The 21,923-nt window shown below is 47.4% G+C and overlaps 10 protein-coding genes across 10 annotated transcripts; 4 read left to right on the top strand and 6 right to left on the bottom strand.

Annotated features, from left to right (window-relative positions):
- Positions 1-401: 401 nt before the first annotated feature.
- Positions 402-3,272, top strand: I302_104721 (uncharacterized protein; the record flags this gene model as incomplete). Its single annotated transcript, XM_019195776.1, has 6 exons — positions 402-713; positions 909-1,604; positions 1,686-1,939; positions 2,063-2,534; positions 2,596-2,731; positions 2,800-3,272. 6 exons carry the CDS (start codon positions 402-404, stop codon positions 3,270-3,272), a joined length of 2,343 nt encoding a protein of 780 aa, XP_019042599.1.
- A 235-nt stretch (positions 3,273-3,507) lies between these two features.
- I302_104720 (uncharacterized protein) lies at positions 3,508-4,460 on the bottom strand (the record flags this gene model as incomplete). Its single annotated transcript, XM_019195777.1, has 3 exons — positions 3,508-3,648; positions 3,806-3,974; positions 4,120-4,460. 3 exons carry the CDS (start codon positions 4,458-4,460, stop codon positions 3,508-3,510), a joined length of 651 nt encoding a protein of 216 aa, XP_019042600.1.
- A 411-nt stretch (positions 4,461-4,871) lies between these two features.
- I302_104719 (uncharacterized protein) lies at positions 4,872-8,639 on the bottom strand (the record flags this gene model as incomplete). Its single annotated transcript, XM_019195778.1, has 2 exons — positions 4,872-8,363; positions 8,439-8,639. 2 exons carry the CDS (start codon positions 8,637-8,639, stop codon positions 4,872-4,874), a joined length of 3,693 nt encoding a protein of 1,230 aa, XP_019042601.1.
- A 299-nt stretch (positions 8,640-8,938) lies between these two features.
- I302_104718 (uncharacterized protein) lies at positions 8,939-11,025 on the top strand (the record flags this gene model as incomplete). The annotated part of the gene is made up of 5 exons (XM_019195779.2): positions 8,939-8,955; positions 9,237-9,419; positions 9,560-9,696; positions 9,783-10,109; positions 10,250-11,025. The coding sequence occupies 5 exons, from the start codon at positions 8,939-8,941 to the stop codon at positions 11,023-11,025; spliced, it is 1,440 nt and encodes a 479-aa protein (XP_019042602.2).
- Positions 11,026-11,344: 319 nt separating this feature from the next.
- Positions 11,345-12,884, bottom strand: I302_104717 (uncharacterized protein; the record flags this gene model as incomplete). The annotated part of the gene is made up of 5 exons (XM_019195780.1): positions 11,345-11,523; positions 11,711-12,060; positions 12,207-12,307; positions 12,417-12,537; positions 12,667-12,884. 5 exons carry the CDS (start codon positions 12,882-12,884, stop codon positions 11,345-11,347), a joined length of 969 nt encoding a protein of 322 aa, XP_019042603.1.
- A 410-nt stretch (positions 12,885-13,294) lies between these two features.
- I302_104716 (uncharacterized protein) lies at positions 13,295-14,161 on the top strand (the record flags this gene model as incomplete). Its single annotated transcript, XM_019195781.1, has 6 exons — positions 13,295-13,315; positions 13,373-13,442; positions 13,523-13,610; positions 13,680-13,789; positions 13,896-14,024; positions 14,088-14,161. 6 exons carry the CDS (start codon positions 13,295-13,297, stop codon positions 14,159-14,161), a joined length of 492 nt encoding a protein of 163 aa, XP_019042604.1.
- A 460-nt stretch (positions 14,162-14,621) lies between these two features.
- I302_104715 (uncharacterized protein) lies at positions 14,622-16,719 on the top strand (the record flags this gene model as incomplete). Its single annotated transcript, XM_019195782.1, has 4 exons — positions 14,622-15,023; positions 15,153-16,027; positions 16,176-16,351; positions 16,481-16,719. The coding sequence occupies 4 exons, from the start codon at positions 14,622-14,624 to the stop codon at positions 16,717-16,719; spliced, it is 1,692 nt and encodes a 563-aa protein (XP_019042605.1).
- A 357-nt stretch (positions 16,720-17,076) lies between these two features.
- On the bottom strand, positions 17,077-18,184 carry I302_104714 (uncharacterized protein; the record flags this gene model as incomplete). The annotated part of the gene is made up of 5 exons (XM_019195783.1): positions 17,077-17,229; positions 17,334-17,400; positions 17,499-17,746; positions 17,897-17,970; positions 18,046-18,184. The coding sequence occupies 5 exons, from the start codon at positions 18,182-18,184 to the stop codon at positions 17,077-17,079; spliced, it is 681 nt and encodes a 226-aa protein (XP_019042606.1).
- Positions 18,185-19,131: 947 nt separating this feature from the next.
- Positions 19,132-20,152, bottom strand: I302_104713 (uncharacterized protein; the record flags this gene model as incomplete). Its single annotated transcript, XM_065869935.1, has 4 exons — positions 19,132-19,304; positions 19,360-19,437; positions 19,512-19,775; positions 19,840-20,152. The coding sequence occupies 4 exons, from the start codon at positions 20,150-20,152 to the stop codon at positions 19,132-19,134; spliced, it is 828 nt and encodes a 275-aa protein (XP_065726007.1).
- A 382-nt stretch (positions 20,153-20,534) lies between these two features.
- I302_104712 (uncharacterized protein) lies at positions 20,535-21,860 on the bottom strand (the record flags this gene model as incomplete). Its single annotated transcript, XM_019195785.1, has 3 exons — positions 20,535-20,849; positions 20,935-21,443; positions 21,731-21,860. 3 exons carry the CDS (start codon positions 21,858-21,860, stop codon positions 20,535-20,537), a joined length of 954 nt encoding a protein of 317 aa, XP_019042608.1.
- Positions 21,861-21,923: the final 63 nt, after the last annotated feature.

Below are 21,923 nucleotides of genomic sequence, written 5' to 3'. Positions count from 1 at the left end.
ATGTGACTAGAGGCTTTCGTCCACCAGGATGAGGAATAATGAGAATGTTGTTGGACAGAAAGAGGACAAGAGGGAGGACATGTAATCGATCGTTGTTATATTGATGGGATAGAAAAGTGATGACGTCGATGTTTATATACCACGTGGGAATCAAAGATTTTTTGGATGGATCGTTGAATTTTGTTGATGTTGACAAGTAGATAGATGTAGAAATTTGTTGACTCACATAATGATCGCATATAGATACTCATCAATATAGAGCACCAAGTATAGAGGCAGTGGTCAGCACTGATCGTAGTCCAACTTATCTCCCATCTCACCAAACCGAGGAGAAAAGAAGCGACAACCATCCCGCAAATTCACCCCCCTTCAACCTTTGCCACCTCCCTGCCCCCCGCACCATGTCATTCCCAAAAGTATACACAGTCAACGGTCCTTCCTCCACATCCTCCACCTCCCTTCCATCATGGGTAGCAGTGAAAACAAAAGCCAAAGGCGGCAAAAAACGAACAAAGACCCAACATACCACTAGCGATCTTGAACTAATCCAGGATTTCACCTTCCCCGGCTCAGCAATCAAGATCAAAACTACGCAGGATGGTCAGCACGCTATAGCCACCGGGACTTATAAGCCTATGATCAAAGTTTGGGATTTGGAGAATCTTACGGTGAAATTTGAGAGGGTCACGGATGCTGAGAATGTTGATTTTGTGGTGAGTTGGGTTCGCGTCTACGCAACAAGGATATGGGTCGACGAGGCGAGCAGTATACAGCACCAGCATCTGGTACGATGCAGAGGCTATAACACTTCGCAAGATTCTTTCAGGATCAATGCGATATTATCGGGAGATTGGATCTTGGCAGCATAGTCTGATAATACTAATCAACCACACCCGCACTCCACCTAGATTCTATCATCAGACTGGACCAAAACCCTCCATCTCCAGCGCGACCGATCCCTCTCACTCCACACTCAAGGAGGACTGCACCATTCCCTCCGACTACCAATATACGGTCGATCACTAGCATACCACTCCCCCTCAGCAGACGCCATAATAGGATGTACAGGTACAGACCTCTATCGATTCAACCTCGAGGAAGGTCGCTTCATGTCACCTATAACAGTAGCCAAGAACTGGGGGAGCGATAGTCGTTCAGACGAAGTTGAGGGGGTGAACGTGGTGGACGTCAATCCAAGACACGGATTATGGTCATTCGGCCTAGATGGTGGAGGAGGTGTAATTGAATTTTGGGATCCGAGATCAAGGAGTGCCTTGACGAGATTATCATTACCTTCCACCACACTTTTACCTCTCCAGAATTTCGATACGACTGCTTCACTCATTGCTCAACCTATACAGAAGCTGTCAATCACGGCGTTGCAATCCCATCCTACTGATGGTTTGTCTATGGCTGTTGGTACTTCTACCGGTCATACGCTGCTATACGATCTACGAAGTCCCACACCGTTCGCTATCAAGGATCAGGGGTATGGAGAATCGATAAAGAAAGTAGATTGGTTAGTTGGTGGTGGATCGCAGGAAGATGCGGGTAGAGTGATAAGTGCGGATAGTAAGGTTATCAAAGTATGGGACAAATCGGATGTGAGTGATCATCGCACTTTGAAGCATTTTCGGCTTCACAAATACCACCGGAGTATGGCTGATGCGATGTGTTGTGCGTAGCCATCAAACAACCACTTATCACTTCACCCACCGGCGTCTATGGTGGACTTACATGCAGTACCTCAGTCAGGTCTACTGATGGTAGCGTGCGATTCACCTCAATTATCTTCATATTACATCCCCGAAATTGGACCAGCACCTAAATGGGCGAGCTTCCTCGACAGCGTTACCGAGGAGATGGCAGAAGATTACAGTGGGTTGGGCAAGAGTGCTTATCAGGATTTCAAGTTTGTGGATCGGGTGGAACTGGATACGTGAGTGACATCGACACCTTACAACCCATTACTCTGCCGCAAAACAGTACCGCTGTCCCTCCAGGGAACAGAGAACGAGTATGGATCTTGAGCTGATGTCTTACATTCTTGCGTACAATGCAGTCTCGGCCTCACTCATCTTATCGGTACTCCAGCCCTCAAACCGTATATGCACGGTTACTTCCTCTCCCTCAAACTATACACTACTGCTCGACTTATTGCCAACCCTCAATCCTACGCTGAGTACAGGGATAAAGTCGTCAACGAGAAGATGCGGGCCAAGCAGGAATCCAGAATTAGAGCTAGAAAGGATCAACCCAAGGTTAATAAAGCCTTGGCTGAACGAATCAGGAAAGCAGAGGAGAGGGAGAAATTGCTGGCTAAGAAGAGGAAAGAACGATCTGCTGCTGGTTTCGGCGGGAATGAAGAGGGAGAAGAAGATGATGGAGAGGAAGAGCAGGAGGAAGAAGGAGGGGAGGAAGGTGGATTATTGGCTGATCCTAGATTCAAGGAGATCTTTGAGAACCCCGAATTCGAGGTGGACGAGGAGAGTAGGGAGTTCGCATTGCTTAATCCTGCTACTGCTAATAATAATGTGAGTGTTTCAGCTGGGCTAATCTTCGTGAATGGATTGATAGCTGATCGTTTTGATATAGGCCAAGAGGAAGACGGCTGTTGAGGAAGAGGAAGATGAGAGTGATAGGTCATCTTCTGGTTTGGAGGATGATGAGTCCGAGGACGAAGAGGAAGATGAGGAGGAGCAGAGTGATAGTGAAGAAAGCGATGATGGTGGTGAGTCTTCAAGTTCCTCTTGTGATTAGTACAGCGTAATTGATTTGGCTTCGAATGGTGTATTATAGATTTACAACAATACGATCCCCGTCGACTCAAACCTACCGACCCCAAACGGAACCTACCATTCAACCAATCCCAACCGCGCTTGGTCGTTGGTTCTTCCACCTCTTCATCCTCAAAACAACAGCCTACATTCGGCCAACGACTCAAGTCCACCTCATCCTCTAAAGGAGGGAAAGTCGCGGACGACCCGAGTGTACTGGCGATGCGTAAATCCGCTGATGGGGGTATGGAGATGTCTTTCATACCTTCTTCGAAGCCGCGATCTGGAGGACGAGGATCAGAGGACGAGGATATTCAGGATGAGTATTCTGGAGGGACAAGAAGGAAAGATAGGAAGGTTGAGAGGTTCGGCGCGGGGCTTGAGAAGGGAGTTGGAGAGGACGATGAGCAAGACGAGGGAGAAGGAAGGAGCGGGAGGACGAGGAGGAGGCATCCGGGGAGGAGCGCTAGTAAGAATGCGTTTAGGAAGAGGTAGTGTGGTTGCTTGGGATGGTATGCATGTTACAATCCATCGTGCAGGTGCGTGAGTCACTGGTCACTGGTTGGCAGATCAACTCGGTACTTTCGTGTTTGCATACGTTCATATCAATATAAGGTGATTCAATTTTTATACAACTTGTCGTCATAATCAATCCACATCTATAGCTCCCCATATTATCGTTCGCACTCCAATCTTTTCATGAAACCTCATCCCCACATTATATAACAGATCAATTGGCCAAACCCGTTTCTTGTTCTTTAGGCTTATCCTGCTTCCCATGTGCATCGGAATGGCCGAGGTTTAAGTCTGGTTGAATTATATTACGGATACGCTGTTTGAGGACTTTTAATTCTGGGAAACCACCTTCGGTCTGACAGCGAGAGGGGATCAGCGTTAATCTTCAAATAAGGAGGGATGATAAACCGGGTGCAAAAGCAGAAACAGAAGCAGAAGCGACGGAAGGAGGACATCACACCACAAACGAAGGAAGGGACATGGTGTATATATTCCTGATCTGAGGTACTCACCTTCCTGTCCCATACCAGCTCATCCCCCTTTCCCTTCCCAAAATCTAACCATACTCTGAATCGTCCGCCTGTTTCGGGTGCGTTGAGAGGAAGGAGGGTGATAGAGCGAAGTAGGGGGTTGGGGAATGTGAGGAATAGTTCAGTCTGGATCCATGTAGCTCGTGGTGCCCTACCAGTATTGTGGGATGTCAGTTGGGGTCTCGTACATTCATTGATGGAGAACTGAGATTCTGAATTTGTCTCCGACTGACAACCATTGAAGGTTAGGTCTTCGAGGCCAGAAGGAGTAGGTGAGGTCATGAGATATGACTTACCATCTACACCTATCGCAGAATTCAATGATCACACTAGGTTTCACCTCCCCCAACTTGGGCGCTTCAAATGTCGTCTCACCCCCATCGCCGTCCTTGTCTTTCTTCGTATCTTTTGAGCTCGCCCCTGGCGGAGTCAAATCCCCCTTCTGTACACCTTCATGAGAATGTTCAGGCTCCAACTCCACCTCTTTCTTCTCCCTCTCCAATTGGGGGGTAGGAGGTCCCCTGAATGTATATTCCGTTGCGTGACCTGCCTTCCCCGGCGGATCGATAGGTACGGGAGGTGAGAAGTTATCCTGGGATAGACCCACAGGATGGTCCGCTTTGGGAGAATGAGCCATGGTGGATGTGGTGGCTGGTTGGGTGTGTGTGGAGGATGAGGGGGGGTCGCAATCTTGGCATCTTGATGGGTCGGACATGGCGTTGGGAGTTATCCCGAGTAGGTTGAAAGTTACTCTGTATATTATGAATTGAAGATGATGGGTGTTATGAAGTAAACGAGTGGATGTTTAGTATTATTGTTGAATTGACTGGTATCGTCGAGTGGAGTGGGGTATGACGTTATCACCATCTCCCCATCTCTGAGCCAAGCGAATGATACCTGCTAAACCCAAACAAGAGAACATCTCATGCTTATGCTCATCGATGCAAATAAAACATGTCCACTCGAAACAAGATGAACCGCGATCAATACATACAAATACATTCCGTCCGAGTCCTGTAAAAAGGGTATAAATCAATGCGTGATATAACTACCTCCCCTGCCTATCCCTAATTTTCCTAGCCATCCTCTTCTTCCTATGAAACATAATCAATCCTACCAATCGACTATACCTCTTATTAATCGACTTCAAAAGCTCAGTAGGCCCTTTACGATGCGGTTGTCCCGTAACATGGTTCCTAACGGGGACACCACCGAATAGAGGTAAGACGATCCCATAGGTCCGCTTCTTCCTTTCTCCTCCTTCCCGTCCTTCTGCTCCACCCTCCTCACTTTCATTCTCATCACTCATACTCAGTGGTAACCATGCTCTCCTGGCCTTGGCATCTTCCAATTGCGCATACGCCGTATCAAGTACGCTAATAGTGAGCAGCGAAGGTCTCCAAAGTATATCAGAGGGTCTCCAGCTAGCCAACAACTTCAATTCCAATTCACTGGTCGGGTCATTTCGCGCCTCAGCCGTAAATGGAGATCGAGAGTGGAAGGCATGTCGTCGATTAGGTGGACCCTGGAAAGGTTCCACAGGTCGATCCTGGAAATTTAACCGTTCCATCCCTCCTCCTTCCCCCTCCGTATCAAGCAAATCCGCATACACCTGATCCTGATCCTGCTCGATATTCAAAGGTTTCAACCTTCGTGATTCCCTCATAGCTTCATTCTTCCTATACTTGATCTCCTCATACCTCTTCAACAATATCTGATCGGCAACTCTGAATGCCCCTTCGACATCTCCCGTCCTAGCCAAAGCTACCGCAAGGTGATTATAATTCCCCGCATCGAATCCAAATCCTGCATCCTGAACTTCGTTCCATACTCTCTTGACGTCAAAGTACTTCCCAGCGACTGACAAGCTGTCCAGAACGATGGAAAGGGGAATACAAAGTAGATTATCGTTGATCCTACTTGTCGGTGGTTGATCCCCTCCCTCTCCCTTCTCGGATGTGATAGTTCTAAACGACGTGGTATCGCAGGCAAGTTGGAAAGTCTTATTCCAAATATCCAATACCTTGCCGGTATCTCCCGCACGTCGGTACACGTCCATAAGTTGAGTATACATATGTACACTCTCCCTCTGTTCGCCCGTCCCATCTTGAGCGAGCTCGAAATACTTCTGAGCCATATCGAAATTCTGGTTCCGTCCATGAGCGACCACGAGCGGACTAAAAATATTCTGGTTGATCATGGCCTTTTCATGTCGTCGATCAGCGATATTGCCAGCTTTGGCCTGTTTGGAGACGTTCATAGCGAAATCGTGGGCCTGCTCTAACGACCTCTCTCCTCTAGCCTCGGTGAATGACTTGACGATCATACCGTATGTCACACTGGAAGGTAAGACCTCCCTAGAGAGCATCTCGTCGTACACCGCTCTGGCCGAGGCACCATCACCTAGTCGCATGTACCCGTGCAAGAGGATGGAGAAAGCGTAGGCATCAGGCGAGGGACCAGAGTTGGTACGAGACTGTTCGTCCATCTCTTCATACAGTTCTCGAGCAACTTCCATCTCGCTCGCATCACATGCGTTTTGAATGACTAGAGCCCAGGTGTGTCGATTAGGTTTGGTGATCCGTCGGAAAACACTCATGACGTGTTCGAGGGGTGATGAGAGAGATACCAAAGCTTTAAGGATGGCAGTAGAGACGGATCGATCGTGTTTGAATTGAACTGGCAATTTATTGTACCTTTCCAACGCTGCTACCCATTCTCCAGTTTCGACTTTCGCATCAATCACAGCTGCGTATGCAATCGCATCGGGCTGTATCCCAGCATCGACCATCGCTTGGAAGACGTTTTCGGCGTTGATGGGATCTCGTCGATGGGCGAATAGGGATATGAGAGAGGTGTATGAGTGGATATCAGGTCGTAAAGTCGAGGAATTAGACAACTCGTCGAATAACCTGACAGCAGATTCTACGTTGATCTGGTCGGCGTAAAGCTGAAGAAGAGCGTTGTAAGGATATAAGCGAGGTTCGATATTGTTTATCTGCTTCAAGATATTTTCGGCTCCCTGAGCATTATTCGCATTGATATATGCTGTGAAGAGAATCTCCAAAGCAGCAGGCTTGGATTCGAAGTTTGGTCCAACCCTGGTTTCCAACATTGCCAGTGTATCCGCAACTCTTCCCCTATAGGAATGGAACCGAGCAGCCACCAATCGATCTTTGGCCGTTGGCGTATAGTTTGTCGAAATCTGATTCCACAATCTCTGTTCCTCCTCCACCCAGCCAGCTTGACCTGCCAGACGCATTGCCTGAGATAAAGCTCGATGAGTGAAGTTGGGGTATTCTTGACAGATCCTTTGATATAGCTTCCAAGCGTCGGTGGTCGATTCGGTGACAAGAAGGGAACAGAGGTTGATAGCGGCAGATGTAGGTACGGAAGTCCCGTTGGCGATAAAGATATCTAAGAGGTTGATAGCCTCCTGGATTTTCGTTCGATCACGAGTAATAGCAATGAACAAGAAAACACCCAGTGTTCTGGTGTTGCTACTAGGATCTTCGTTGAACCGGTCCGTCCACCACTCGACGGGCGATGCGATTCGAGTTAAGGAGTCAAGGAGGAGTTTGGTAAGGTTCATAGAGAACGGGTGATCTCGTTGGGTGGAGTTCAGCAGGAACTTCCTCACAGAATAGCTAGCGCTTTTGACCAATTCTACCAGATCTTCATTTCTGGAGTTGTCCAATACCAATCCTTCGTACGACTTGAGCAGATCAAAATCAAACGAGGGGTAGTCACAATCCTGTCGGAGGTGATTAGAATCATTACTGGTGATCCTCTGTACGGCACGATCGATAGCCCCTCTCATTCTTCTCATCGCTGAGTCCCATTCTCCCATCTCCACATAGGCCAACGCAGCAATAGAATAGCTAGTGGGTAAGGCATTTCCAGGGTTGTGTGAGTCAAAATGCTGTAGATTCCCTAAGACTTCCTTAGCCTTGTCGGAATCACCGGTAAAAGCCAGAGCGTATCCTCTGACCGAGCAGATGAGAGACTTGAGTCCGCGTTGACGAGGGGGCGGTTTGACGTTATCGATTATATCGGATAACCTATTCAGTTTACCGCTCAACCACACCCAGTCCGCATGTTCGGCTGTATCCCTAAACAGCGCAAATACACCTAACAGATTCCCTATAGACCCAAGATGTCTTGTCTCAAACGACTTTAATTCGAAATCATGTGAGAAATGAGATGCAGATTGGAAAGCTCCGTTGTATAATCTAGAGTAGAAGTCTTCAGGTAAGTGTGACCATGAATCGGGATAGTCGAATGCTACGAAATATTTCTTGTCTTTCGTTATTGCCTGATCGCGGAATGATTGTGTAGGATTAGGAGAGGGATATCTGGTTCGACGAGGTCGCTCGGAGGGAGGGAGGGCAAATTGGTGGTATGTGGAAGGATCGGAAGGGTGCCGGCTGGAATGGTATTCCTGATCATCGTGATCGACTGTTTGGGCGGCGCTGGCTGAGTAGGTTCGGAAGTTTTGCCGTTGGGACATTGATCGTCTCTCGAGGGATGTGCTGGAGGGCTATGATATAGCTTTGGTCAATATCCCGATGCGCTACAGCGTTGATGAGCGGATGAGACAGAAGCGGCAACTCACTTTACTACTTCCGATCGATGATGAACCAGGATGCGATGAAGCTACTCCACTACTCCGTCTGATCTGCGCTACCGCCACTCTCGATGCCTTGTCGAGGTATCCATTCTGCACCAGTCCTAATACGTGGGATAGAGTGGTGGTCGAAGGATGAGGGGCGAGTGCTCGAGATCGAGCAGCGAGGGGTAATGGCGGTGGGGGCATGGGTGGGGAGTGATGGGGGAGGTGGGGAGTGAGCGATCTGAGCTAGTATGAGCTGCCTCTGGTGGGATCGATTGGTGTGATAGATGGGCTGAGCCGTAAGAGCGGGTCAGCAGTGAGGTCAAGGCTGACTTGAGTTATAGGATGACTAGCCGGGAGGTGATTCTGAGGAATGTCAAGATGGAGATGTTGGAGATGTTGAGATTGAATCTGAGGATGAGATTGACGAATTAGCAGTCGGGTAAACCAGCATCTTACTCCCAACTTTTATTTCGCCTCGCCGCTTACTGTAGGTTACGTAAATGCATACTATTCTTACGTGGGGGTAGCATTCAAGATATATGTCAAGGGAAAGTCAAGTCATGTATACGCGACCAAAGGAAGGGAACGCGTCGAAAGGAGACTGACATGGAAATGAGATTTTGAGGAATATCTAATCCGCCTTCTCACTACTCGACATATCCTCACCTTTTCTCAGACTCAGTCCTAGACATACACCAAGGGTCACCAGCAGAAAGAGCAGATAACATCAGCCCATCATGTGAGTGAACCGACCTTTGCAAGGGACTCACAGCACCCAGCTCACTCCGCCTTGTACAGGTCATCCGAGCAAGTCCCCCCTCAACCTGCTACCACTAACACCGAGGAGAACAGCACCGCCCCTACTAACCCCAAGGAAATCAAAGAACAAGCCGACAAGCTCGTAGGGGAGGGTAAGAAAGCTATAGCTCTCAAGCAGTGGGAGGAGGGGGTGAACAAGTATGGGGAAGCTTTGGATCTTATGTGGGTATATATTCCTTCTCGTCCCTCTCCTTACTGGTCTCTTCCTTCTCATCCCTCTCCTTACTGGTCTCTCTCACTGAGTATTTATCAGCTAGACGATCTCGTAGTACATAGTCTGAGCTGATAGTGTTTACACACAGGCGACAGCTCGTAGGAGAGTTTGATCCAGCCATGGCACCTTTACTTCTGAGTTACGGTAAAGCATTATACGAGTTGGCTTTCTCACAAGCAGGAGTAATGGGTAAAGAGGAAGGATCGAAGGAGGCTGATGAAGCTGGTGAGTGTGTAGTCGGATCAGCTGTTGCACAACAGCCCTTCTTGTGGTTGGCATCTTAGCTAATGTAATTCGTATTCATCGTCCAGTCCGACAAGGCACACTCGAAGAAGCACCCTCAAAGAACGGCAATTTCGTATTCTCCGCAGACCCCACTTCAGACGATGAGGAAGACCAAGATCAAGAAGCTGGACCATCCACCGCCGCGACCACTGGAGCTTCAGGAGATGGAGAGGGCGAGGGTGAAGGTGATGACGAGCCAGAAGATGACTATAATGCCGCGTGGGAGGTATTGGATGTTGCTCGAACGATATACCAGAAGATAGTAGAAGGGAAATCCAACGACGAGGTGAAAGAGGATAAGTTGAATTTGGCGGATTGTTATCTGGCGTTGGGCGATGTGAGCTGCGAGACTGGTGAGTGGGCTTCTCTCTGCTCGTTTCAATCCCATATTATGCGACTGTGCGAGAACCTGGAAAGGAAAGATCAGAGCTTCTGAAGTCAAACAGAATAACCAGTGAACAGAACGAAGATGCTAATGTCGTATCGTGCGTAGAAAACTTCCCCCAAGCAGTGCAAGACTACTCCTCAGCCCTCTCCATCCAATCCTCTCTCCTCCCCTCCTCATCCCGTGTCCTAGCTTCAACGCACTATCAACTAGCCACCGTCCTCGAATTCACCCCCAACAAACGATCCGAGGCATTATCCTACGTCGAAAAAGCACTAGAGGGATTCAAACTACGTTTGACCGAACTCAAATCGTCATCTCAAGAAGGAATAAGTGAGGAGGTTAAGAAGCTAGGTGAGAAGGAGAAGGAAAAAGAAGTGAAAGATGTGGAAAATCTGATTGAAGATTTGAATGTGAAGATCGAAGAGCTTAAGTCTACTGCCAACGTCGAAGAGGCCAATGATCTCATTAGTCAGAGTATCAATCATTTGCTTGGACAACCTGAAGGCGATCAGTTCGGCTCGTCCAGTGGAAGTGGCAGTGGGAAGGAGAAGGATAGTGGACCTGTCAATGATTTGACAAGTATGGTGAGGAAGAAGAAACCCAAGGTGACAACTACCGCTATTCCTAAAAATGTGGAGGAAGTGAAGAAGGTTATCGGTGAGATGGTTCAAGGGGCTCAACCGTTGGTGGAGCAGGCTCAACAAGTTGGTGAACCGGTTTTGGAGAAGGGTCAAGAGATTGTGGATTTAGCGGAACAGAAGGTTGGTGAGGTGGTAGGCAGTGTAGGCGAGGGGCTGCAGAGTGCTGGTGAGGGGTTGAAGAGGGATAATGAGGAGAGTGAGGAGGGAGAGAGGAAGAGTAAGAAGGCTAAGACTGAGTAGATGAATTAGGTGAGAGGAGGATGAAGTAAAGTAAAGAAACGTGATAAGGAAGTTACATATATCAACATCAGAGTTAACTCTATCTATTGGCTGTCCATTTTCAATTTTCGTTTTAAGTTATCTATTTATTTATTCATTCAAACGATTCATGCATAGTTTCATGCAATTCATCTTTTGTCTGCGTTCATCTATCCCTTCGTACCTCTACCAATCTCGATGCAACCAACTCAGTTCCTGACCAAGTTAATACCATCTATCACATCCCCGCTTTGCCCCTTTTCGTTCCCTTTTCTTCTCTTTTCCATTCGTCTTGTTTCGCTTAGAAGAGCAAGCCAAAAGGATATCCACCATTCTTCATCCTAAACAACTTCATCAACAAGCTAAACACGATAATCAACATGCCCAACCAGAGGTATACGCCAATTCGCTGTTTGACGGGGGACGATTGGGCGGGGATGAGGACTGTAAGGGCTATGATGGAGAATGCCAGGAGGCCGTCTATTTTACATGTAAGTAGTGTGATTAGCATGTGTGACTTTGCAGGTCAATTACCATCCATATTGAGGCTGAATGATGATAGGTGTAAGATGGAGGTGAGATGAGAGCGTAATGCGAAGCAAAGAGCATAAAGGAACGAAAAGAGAGAGAAGGGAAAGACTGAGCAAGTGAGAGAAATATAACTTACATATTCCACCTACAACCTGACTCTCCAACCCCAACTGATTACTATACCCCCCAGCAATCCATGAGATCTGCCCATTAGGCCCAGCAGCGACGTAAGGCGCATTCTTGATTTTATTCCACATGTGTCCGGAGGTAAACGTCAGAATGAGGATGATGGAGAAGGTACCCCAGATTAACCTTGATTGAATCAATGGGATAAGGACCCTCCGCATGGAGTAGAGGGAGACGACGATGGCGAAGAGGGACATGGGAATGGCGACGAGGTGGACGGGGTTGATGGGTTTGTAGAATGAAAATGGCTCGGGTGTGAGGTTGGAGAGGAAGGAATGGAGGGGTGGGGCGGTGAGGCCGCTGTGTGCGTTGGGGGTTATGATGGATATCATGTTGATTGGATGGATGCGAATGAATAGAGTGTGGGTGAGGGTGAGAAGTGCAGAAAACGCAGCCATATTGTCAGCATTTAGTCCATTGTGTACCACAAGAGAACCACCACTCACTTCCTGTTCATCTCGTAGGTGATCACACTCAATTTATTACTCTTATTGGGCCCGCTCAGCGCAGGGTGGAACATGACGGTAGGAGCGGAGGTGAGGCCGAGCTACGATCATCACCCATTCCGTTATATCAGCTTTATCCCCTTCACACACAATTGAGCATCGGGCGAATATTCCATAGCTGATTCAGTACAGAATGGGGTGGACGCTCACCTCTTGGTAGATTGCCTGACCATCTTGGAAATCCAATTTAGCGAAAAAGTGGTTATCCCTTACATGTCGGGGTTTACGTTTCCACGAAGCTGCGACTTGGTGGAATGATGGGTCGAAGTCGCTATCATCAAATATAAAGAATAAGCATTAAGTTAAGTCTTCCATATACAGAGATAGACACTTTAACGACAGGCATCTAACCCGGTGAGGGTATAGTGAGATACGTCAAGAGAAATGGAGTCCCACTCACTGACAAGGCTGACACTTGAACTGAGCAGGAAGCGCAGTCAAAACCACCGACACAGAATACTCCCTATCGTCCGATAAGATCTCTCTATAAGATTCAGTATCAAGCTTGATCACTCCGTCTTTGGATTTTGAGGAGAGGTTCGCCCAGTGTTGTTGGTCTGCTGAGAGGGCTATTGGGAGGAGGGCGAGGAGAGGGGTAAGGAAGGTTAGGAGACGCATCTTGCGTTAGGTCGTAGGTTTCTGACCTGTTGCTTTTGACTATTATCGAGGGGGGTGGATGTCCTCTTCTCGGTCTGATAACGGGTGCTTTACTGGTATCCGTTTAAACCTTGGGGCTGATTCCTCTGTATCTGATCAGTGTGTTGGTATGCTCCAACTAGTTTGTAAGAGTACAAAGGTATTTCACCGCTGGTTGAACGTTGTTGCTGGTCATGGATATCGTCGTGTTGGCATCATTCCGCGCCTCCACCTTATTACGTAACCATTCAAAGGTCAGTGCATTCCAACATTTCAACCCAGACACAGTAATCGTACTTGTTGCATTCGAGCCATCATTCAGCATAGACATACACCCCTCATCTCAAGAAAACCAGCAAAACATCAGCACCAGTAGCATCCCACAGCCCATCATGGACATCCGACAGGCGACAGTGAGTATTTCATACGGCAAACCACTAACCAAAGCTAACTCAACTTCTAACCCACAGATCGACGACCTCATAGGTATGCAGAATGCAAACCTCTTGAACTTGCCAGAAAACTATACCTTCAAGTATTGTAGGTTCCATATCTCACTTCTAAAGATCTAACAGTCATACCTATAGATCTAGCTAATTATTCTTTCTGTGCGATGGTAGACCTCTATCACGCCCTGACATGGCCAGAATTATCATACGTAGCTGTAGATCCCCGAGGACGTATAGTGGGTTATATACTGGCTAAGATGTATGTGCATCTCTTCCTCACCACCATCTATCAACAGCTAATTTGATAATATGGGCGTGAAATCAACAGGGAAGATGAACCTTCACCCAATACCGAACCAAGTGGACATGTCACCTCCATTTCGGTATTGAGACCATATAGAAGGTTGGGTCTGGCCAACAAGCTGATGAAACAATCTCGTAAGTCATCCTCACTCATGACAAGACCAAACTGTCCTGCTTCCAGATGTACTATACATACATAATGATGATGCTAATTCATCGTATTTTGACGATGGTATCGCAGAAGAAGCAATGGTAGCGCACTACAAAGCCTCGCACATAACTCTGCACGTCCGTAAATCGAACCGAGCGGCTATATCGCTGTATAGAGATACCTTAGGATTCGAGGTACATGCTATGGAGAAGGGCTATTGTGAGTGGACTTGTGCAAGTATGAAACCGGGAATCCAGCTAATGTGTGTGAGGTCGGTGGTAGATGCCGACGGGGAAGACGCTTATGGGATGAGGTATTTGTTCAACAAGAAGTCAGAAGTGGAAAGTACAGCATAGAAGATGCATTGTTGTATACCATGTCAAATATTGCGATAGCCCATATCACTTTATTGTCTTTATTATATCTCCGTGCAATCCTGGTCTACCTACCGAGGCTACAGCGAGTGGCTGTGGGTTGACTGCTGACTCACTTGAACATACTCTCGTTGATTTCTTCAGTCTTTCATCTTCAGCCTCAGATTCTGCCAAGCCAATGGAGTCTACTACACACCTTTGATTTGCATACTGAGCCATCTGTGCTAGTACATCCAGCTTGTATATTCACAGTCCATCATCATCATTATCCTCTTTCTTACAGTGTTAGTGGAGGTTGTCACCTTTTTATATAAGCGTACTACTTAAGCGGTACACCGTATATTTGGCCACTTAACCGTTACCTCTCATCACTCAACCATTCTTCTTCCCTACTTTGTTTCTCCTTTTCAACCTAAATCAAACCACATCAACCACATCAAAAATGTCATTAGCAGACTCCCTCCTAGCAGACCTAGACGGTTTCTCAGATGACGAGGCTCCCGCTCCTTCCCCCGAGCCAGAGGTCAAAGAAGAACCCTTTGCCGGGCCATCCTCATCAAAAGGCATGGGAGCGATGTTACCACCCCCCTTGCCCACCAAAGCTAAACGACCTGCATCAGCGATGGACCTAGATGAAGAGCAGGATGGCGAGGATGAAGGGATGGAGCTTGGGCTGGAGCTGGAGAACGGTGCTAGTGCGGTTGGATATGTGCCGGAGGGAGGGGTCAGACCTGCAGACGAGCTGGATGCGGAAGAGGTCGAACAGACTGATATGGCTGGGTTGGAGGATGTGGGTAAAGTGGCGAGGTTGGCTGGTGGGAGGAAGCTGAAGGAGGTTTTGGCGGTGAGCGATCTTCTTCCTTACACTCTTCATTCCTACACAGAACAACCCTCTTTCAACTTTTCACCTCATCCCGCTTGCGGTTCTAGCTTACCAAGCACCATTGCTAATGAACTCCGGTGTACTCTCCAGGACATCGCCAAATACACCGCCGCACCCACCGACATGTCAAACAGCAACAACCTAGAAGAGAACCCCGAATATCACCTAGTAGTAACAGCCAACAACATGTCCGTCGAAGTGGATAACGAGAACCTCCTAGTTCACAAATTCATCAGAGATCATTATGCCCCCAGATTCCCAGAGTTGGAACAGCTCATAACGGATCCATGGACCTATATCGCGGCAGTACAAGCTATAGGTAACACCGAAGATTTGACCAAATGTGATCTCCCCTCCACCCTCCCAGCTGCTATCCAACTATCAATCAAACTCTCAGCCACCTCCACAAGAGGAAGAAAGCTATCACCGGGCGAATGGAAGACCGTTCAAAATGCCATTGAAGTGGCCCGGGAACTTCGATCAGCAAGAGAAAAGATATTCGAATACGTCGAAAGTCGAATGTCATCCGTCGCTCCAAACCTATCGGCAATTATCGGGACAGGTATAGCAGCGAAGTTGCTCGGTTTGGCAGGTGGATTGGGGGCATTCTCAAGACAACCAAGTTGCAATATAATGTTATTCGGAGCTATGAAGAAATCTCTATCCAACTCCCACCTCTCAGCTGCTAGTCAACAACGACATACGGGATTCATATATCAGAGTAATCTTGTGCAATCGGCTCAACCTGAAGATCGACGAAAAGCCCAGAGAGCGGTATCGGCGAAATGCACGTTGGCTGCGCGATTGGATTTGAACAAGTCTCAGAGGGATGGAAGCTATGGGAGAAAGTGTTTTGAGGAGCTGCAGAAGAAGATTCAGAAGATGTCGGAGCCGCCGCCTAATAAGATGACTAAGGCGCTGCCTATTCCTCAAGAGACCAATAGGAAGAAGAGGGGTGGTAAGAGGTGAGTAGTGTTTGCAAACCAAATTATCATTTCGATTTCATACCTCCAAGACTCTCAGCGTCTTATCATATGGTCTCCTTCTGTTTCGGTCTTGTCCTCTACATCAAATTGAGAATCGTATCAGCTGATTCCTCCTTTTCCCCCGCAGAGCTCGAAAGCAGAAAGAAGCATACGCTCAAACGGAATTGCGAAAATTGCAGAACCGTATGGAATTCGGTAAAGCAGAGGAAGAGATTGGTATCGACGATGAGACCGTTGGAATGGGTATGATTGGTTCGGGCAGTGGGAGGGTCAGAGGTGAAGTGGCGGATTCGAGGAGTAAAGGTGGGTTTGGGTTTTTCTTTTTTCCCTCATCTTGTTCAATCCAATCAACACACCATATCGCGCTATAACCAATCTTTTGTGTTGTCATCACCGACCAGAGGCTGATCATTCACTGTTCCCTCGTAATAGCCAAACTCTCCCGAGCCAACAAACTCCGTACCCAGCTACTCGGTCGATCAGCCGTATCGAACGATGCCAAATCCGGAATGTCCACTTCGCTCTCCTTCACACCTGTACAAGGTATTGAAATTGTTACTCCCTCCTTATCTGCCGCTCAGAGGGTACAGGCTGCTAATGAACGATGGTTCGCTGGGGGTACTTTCACGCATGTTAAGAAGGGGGGAAGTAATATCCCTGGGCAGAATTAGGCGGGAGCATCAAAGGGGGAAGATATATGGTAAGATGATATTACTATAACTATGTATGCATTATCCTCATTGTATATTATTAAACCAATTCGCCATTGGAATATGACGCACAACACATTTCGCAGAAAAAGTTCAAAGAGACAATCGAAGGGAAATGTCCCATTACCTATACAGTATACAAAGCAATATCACAACGAAGGAATCATGAACTACAAACAAAGTTCACGAAATACGAAAGAAAAACAAACAGTCAAAAGAAGACCAAGCAAAATGAGAATTTCCAACACTGCAAACAGATCTACTATATCATACAGCAGTACATACAAAGCACTCTAGAGCACCGATATTGTTACCGACTCAGGCGATATGTTGGATCTCAGGTTTCGACCCATTACCTGATATTTGCCTATCCATCGAATGACCCTTGTTCTCGTGCGCGTGCTCGTGCGCAGTGGCGTGTTGGGCTGAGGGTTTTTCGACGTTGTATGCTTTGTAAGCGAAGTAGAGTGACTATCACATGATCCCATGGACATGAGTAAATGCTTCTTCAGCGTTGCAGTTAAGTAGGAGAGAAGATCACATCAAAAATGATGAGATTGATATGGTAGACTTACAGCCAAAGCGAAAGGAATGACAGGCCATGGGGAAGCCACCATGAATTTAACATAATCGTTCGCCCAGCTATGATTGCGATCAGCCATCAGCCACACATTCATACCTACCAGTCTTCTTCGAGCTCAAGTACAGAATAACATATAAAGTAAGTGAACCCAGCTCACTAATCAAGATGTGCGCCCTGAGCCTTGGCCTGCGCTCTTATAACAGCCTCTGGCAATTTGGTCGTACCTAGATAAGCCTCGACTGACGCAGTCCCCTTCCGACCCAGAACAGTCACCGCGATGCCCGATGCGATTAGGAGGAGTGTATTGAGGAGGAGCATCAGGGGAGAGAGGAAGAAGATTTTTCGGATGAAGCGCGTCATGGGTAGGAGGCGGAGGGAATGGATGAATAGGATGAGGGTGCCGACCTTTCGTATCAAAGCTAGGTCAGTGTGTTTTCTTAATTGCACTGAACAGGCTGTACCCTCGTTTTGGGCTTGAAGAAGTTCAAGGAAGAAGAATCACAAAGACAAGATCGATGGTGAAAAGCATAGGTAAAGCAGCAGCAGGTAACTCACAGCAATTCCCCCGGCTCCTACGGACAATGCAAATCCAGCGGCCGTCAAATCATTGGTCGCCAAGATAAGTCGGACTATCATGATGCGCCCCCATCCCCATCAGCGAGGCTCGCTCGGTAACAAGGCAGAAGGACAAAAACACCACTCACTTCCCCTCGTAGCGGCTGCCCGGGACTGTTCACCAACATTAACATTTCGTCGATGTAGGGAATTCCCACATGCTGCCAGACAGACGGTGGAGAGGACACAGGTGATTAGGTAAATGAGAGAATCGATGCCTGCTCGCATTGTGTTGTCGTTGATCTCAGTAAAAGGTGTAGGATGAGAAATAGTGGGCAGGTCAAGAGATCAAATCAGTGTCCGAATCAATATGTATATATACAGGACGCTCGATCTGTACGATCCAAATGAAATCCCATATTCATTCATTCATAGAATACCAAGCTAGGCCATGTTGTTGACATTGGATCGGACGGATCATGCGATGCAACAGCCGGGTAGTCACACTACAGCTATTCCCGAATCAGTGCAGAGGAAGAGGAAGAGGAAGAATCCTGCTGTCGCCCCAAGGCGAAGAGCGGAATCAGTGGGACAACTGACAAGGAGAAGGACGTCAGCTGATAACGATAGACAAATGAATAGAGTAGAATAGAACGGTACTTCATTCAGACAGAAATGTCTCTTTCTCTCGTAACTCTAAAAAAACCTCGCGCCGCCACCTGAAAGAGGCAAGAGAAACGAAAGTTTCAGATAAGTCACAAGACCTCGATGATGTCGTAAGAGTAATGTTCAAAAACGTCAAATCCGCAATTACCGGGAAGCTTACCTGGTGAGAATGCCAAGGAGCACATGTACTGCAATATTGAAATAGTGAATGGTAGATGAACTGAATGAGTAGGTCTTTTCAATTCAATCCAGTAGCAACAATTGGCTCGTGATCATCGCACTCGAACTGGAAAAGGTTATAAACCGGCACTCCGAGTTATCCGGGATGTTCATTTGGATGACTAGGTGTCGTAAGTCCAGTTCGACAATATCAAAGTTTGAAGTCAGAGTCAGTAGCATATCATATATGCGATGAGTGTCGGTGCAACGGGAAGAAAAATCAATATGACAGAAAGAGAGGAAGAGAGAGAGAAAAGATCATCAATGCGATTTCCCATGTGAGCTCATTCACCGTGATTCTCTCGTTGTATTTTTCAGGTTTCAAGTCACCCGCATACACAGGTTGCCGTTCAGGGCTCGTACCCATTGATAAGCATACTAGCCTCCCCAACTTCCCTCCCTTCTTCCAAATTATCAACCCTCCCTTCCATATCGGCGACTTGACCCTGCCCGGCATCGAGGTCGAACTGAAATCTATCGGTCGTAACTCGAAGAAGCTGGACAGTCTCTGACAGTGATTTGACTATGATCACCCTTCAGTACCCAGTCCCTTTGAAACATAAAGGGGAAAGACTTGCCTTGCTCTTCTCTCTGTTTATCTCTCGCCACCAACGTATCTATCATCTGCTTCTGCTCTCGTAGCTGCGATTTCAGATCTGCAGCATGAAACCGATATGAGTCTTGTGTTAGCCCCGCCCTCACCCCATGAGAGATAGCGTATCGTACTCACCTTGTAAATCTTCAAGCTTCATCTCCACCACCTGTCCTCCATCTTCTACAACCTCGACCTTCTGCCTCTTCTCGTTACCGTTCAAGGTGAAGCTCCGTTCTAACTCTGCTTCTTTCAATTTCCTCTTCAGAGCTGGAACAGGGGGTGATCTGAGATAATCGACCTCCCCCGAGCCAGGATTCGCGTGGCTGGGGCATGGTGATCTTGACAAGACGTATAGCACGTGTGTTTGAAGTTCCGTAAATCTATCTTCGAGTGCTGAGACTATCTCAAAGTCAGCCATACACATACATCTGAATATCTAGTATTGTACACCTGATAGACTCACTCTTGCCTCCCATGAGCTGATCATTCCTCTCCACCTTTCTCTCCAATCTACCTAATCTCGTCGAATCCACACCCATCCCTTTAACCTTCTTATCGGCAACTACAGAAGGTGTTATCGCATTTTGGTTCTCATCACCATTACTCTTCGACCTAAGGACTTTGAGTGGACTTTTGCTCTTGCTGGTTCGAGGATCGGTCAGCCCGTCGGAAGGGATATGAAGCGAGGAGGAGGATCTGGTATGTCGTTTGGAAGGTATGTTTATTGTAGATGGAGCGAGTGCTTTGCGGGCTTGGAGGCGAGATGGGGTTGTCATGTCGGTGAGAACGATGTCCTAAAGAGTCGTACTAAATTAACTCGATGAACATTGAGGATCGCGAAAGAGATATGAGCAGTCGCTTGAGGGTGAATGTTTATTTGTTTATCTATCGCTATGATCGACTTTCAGGGGGAGCAAATGGGAAGTAGAATATCGTTCAACTTGATCATCTTCCTTTTCGTTCGTCGATAGCGACAGCAGGTTCATTGGAGAGGGTCTACATGCGATATATATGGTCTATGAAAAATGCTTATACATTTACAGCTTCTACTGCATACATGACTTGTTCGCTGTTACTCGTCGTCCATATATGAAAAGGTATATACACGAAGATCCCTTATCTATCAAATCAATTTTCCTGAACTTGTGCCCCATCCGACTAAGCCTCAGCAATCCTTTCCTTCTCTTCGTTCGTCATACCTGAAAATCCAGCTCTCATCCTCACGGAACCACCTACTTTCCTCTTCCTTCCAATTTTGGCTTGAGGTTGAGCAGCCTCACTTTTGGCTGGAGTCCACATTTTGGGACAAGTAGCGTTAGATATGGATGGTGGAGAAGGACGGGCGTCGAACCCTCTGTTTTCAGTTTCCATGAATCCCTTCAAGATACTCTCGGGGATAGGCTGATCCAAAAGATCGGAAGGGGGATCGAAGGAGCTCAACCAGCTGAGGAACTCGAGATCGGGCGGGGTGTACTGTTATAGGAAAAGTCAGTCATCATCTCCTTAGTGCCAGTCATCGAGAAACACCAACTCAACATACACAACAACAACGACATACTTCATCATGTTCTTCCTCCTCGACATTACCCATCTCCTTTGCTCTAGGCGAAGGGAGCGAAGCCCTATACTTCTCCATCGTATCCTTCGTGAATCGCTTGATACTATCAACGGTCAACTTCTCCCGTTTGGGTACATATCCGCATTTCACCGTTCCTTCCTTTTCTGTTGTATCAGCTGATTTGACAATAAGATTTCTCTGAAACTTCTTATCCAGCTCTTCCAACTTCCTAACAATCTTCTCATCTAGATTCTTCGCTCTAAGCTCGACCAGCCTTTTCTCGATTCTGTGAATCTCCTCAACCACATCTTCGAGGTGGATATCGTATTCGTGCATCCAATCTTTGATGGTCCCATTACCGGGGTACGGATCGAGGATGATTCGAGGAGCGGGAGAGATGAGAGCTAAGGTGTAGAGAGAGAGTTTGCCTTTGACGGAGGGGGGGAGGGAGACGAAGAGGATTTCGGAGATTTGCATTAGGGCTTTTTGGTGGAATTTGAGAAGGGTTGCTGTAGAGAAGGAAGGAAGATTAGCTGAGTACATGGAAGCGGAAGGAAGATAGTGAAGGGGAAGTGTGGCGAGAGGGGGGCGGAGGGGGGCGGAGGGAGACTGGGGGTACTGAGGAGAAGGAGAGACGAGTGGAACCGGAGGAAGGAAGAAGAGGAGAGAAGGAAGGAAGAGGAGAGAAGGGAAGGAAGAAGGAAGAAGATATGTCTGAGACAGTTCATTGCCGTTTTCGATACCACCAAGCGGATCTACAGCGCATTGAGTATGTCGAGTAGAAACTGCAACTCACCTTGATACTCCCTCGCAAGAAGTAGTACACATAATTCGTATGCGTCTGCATTGGGGTAATTACAAGCACAAGGCTGGTTGAGAGTGATTATAATCTGGTTAGAATTGATGTTTGGAGGTTGTATCGCCATGTTGGCGTTAGGGGACATTCGATATAAATGTAATAGAGGTGTTCGGTGATCAAGTAGGTAAGC

Source organism: Kwoniella bestiolae, chromosome 3 (assembly GCF_000512585.2).
Source record: "Kwoniella bestiolae CBS 10118 chromosome 3, complete sequence".
Lineage (NCBI taxonomy): Eukaryota > Fungi > Basidiomycota > Tremellomycetes > Tremellales > Cryptococcaceae > Kwoniella > Kwoniella bestiolae.
Note: the sequence above shows the minus strand (reverse complement) of the source record. Positions and strands in the feature narration are given on the sequence as shown.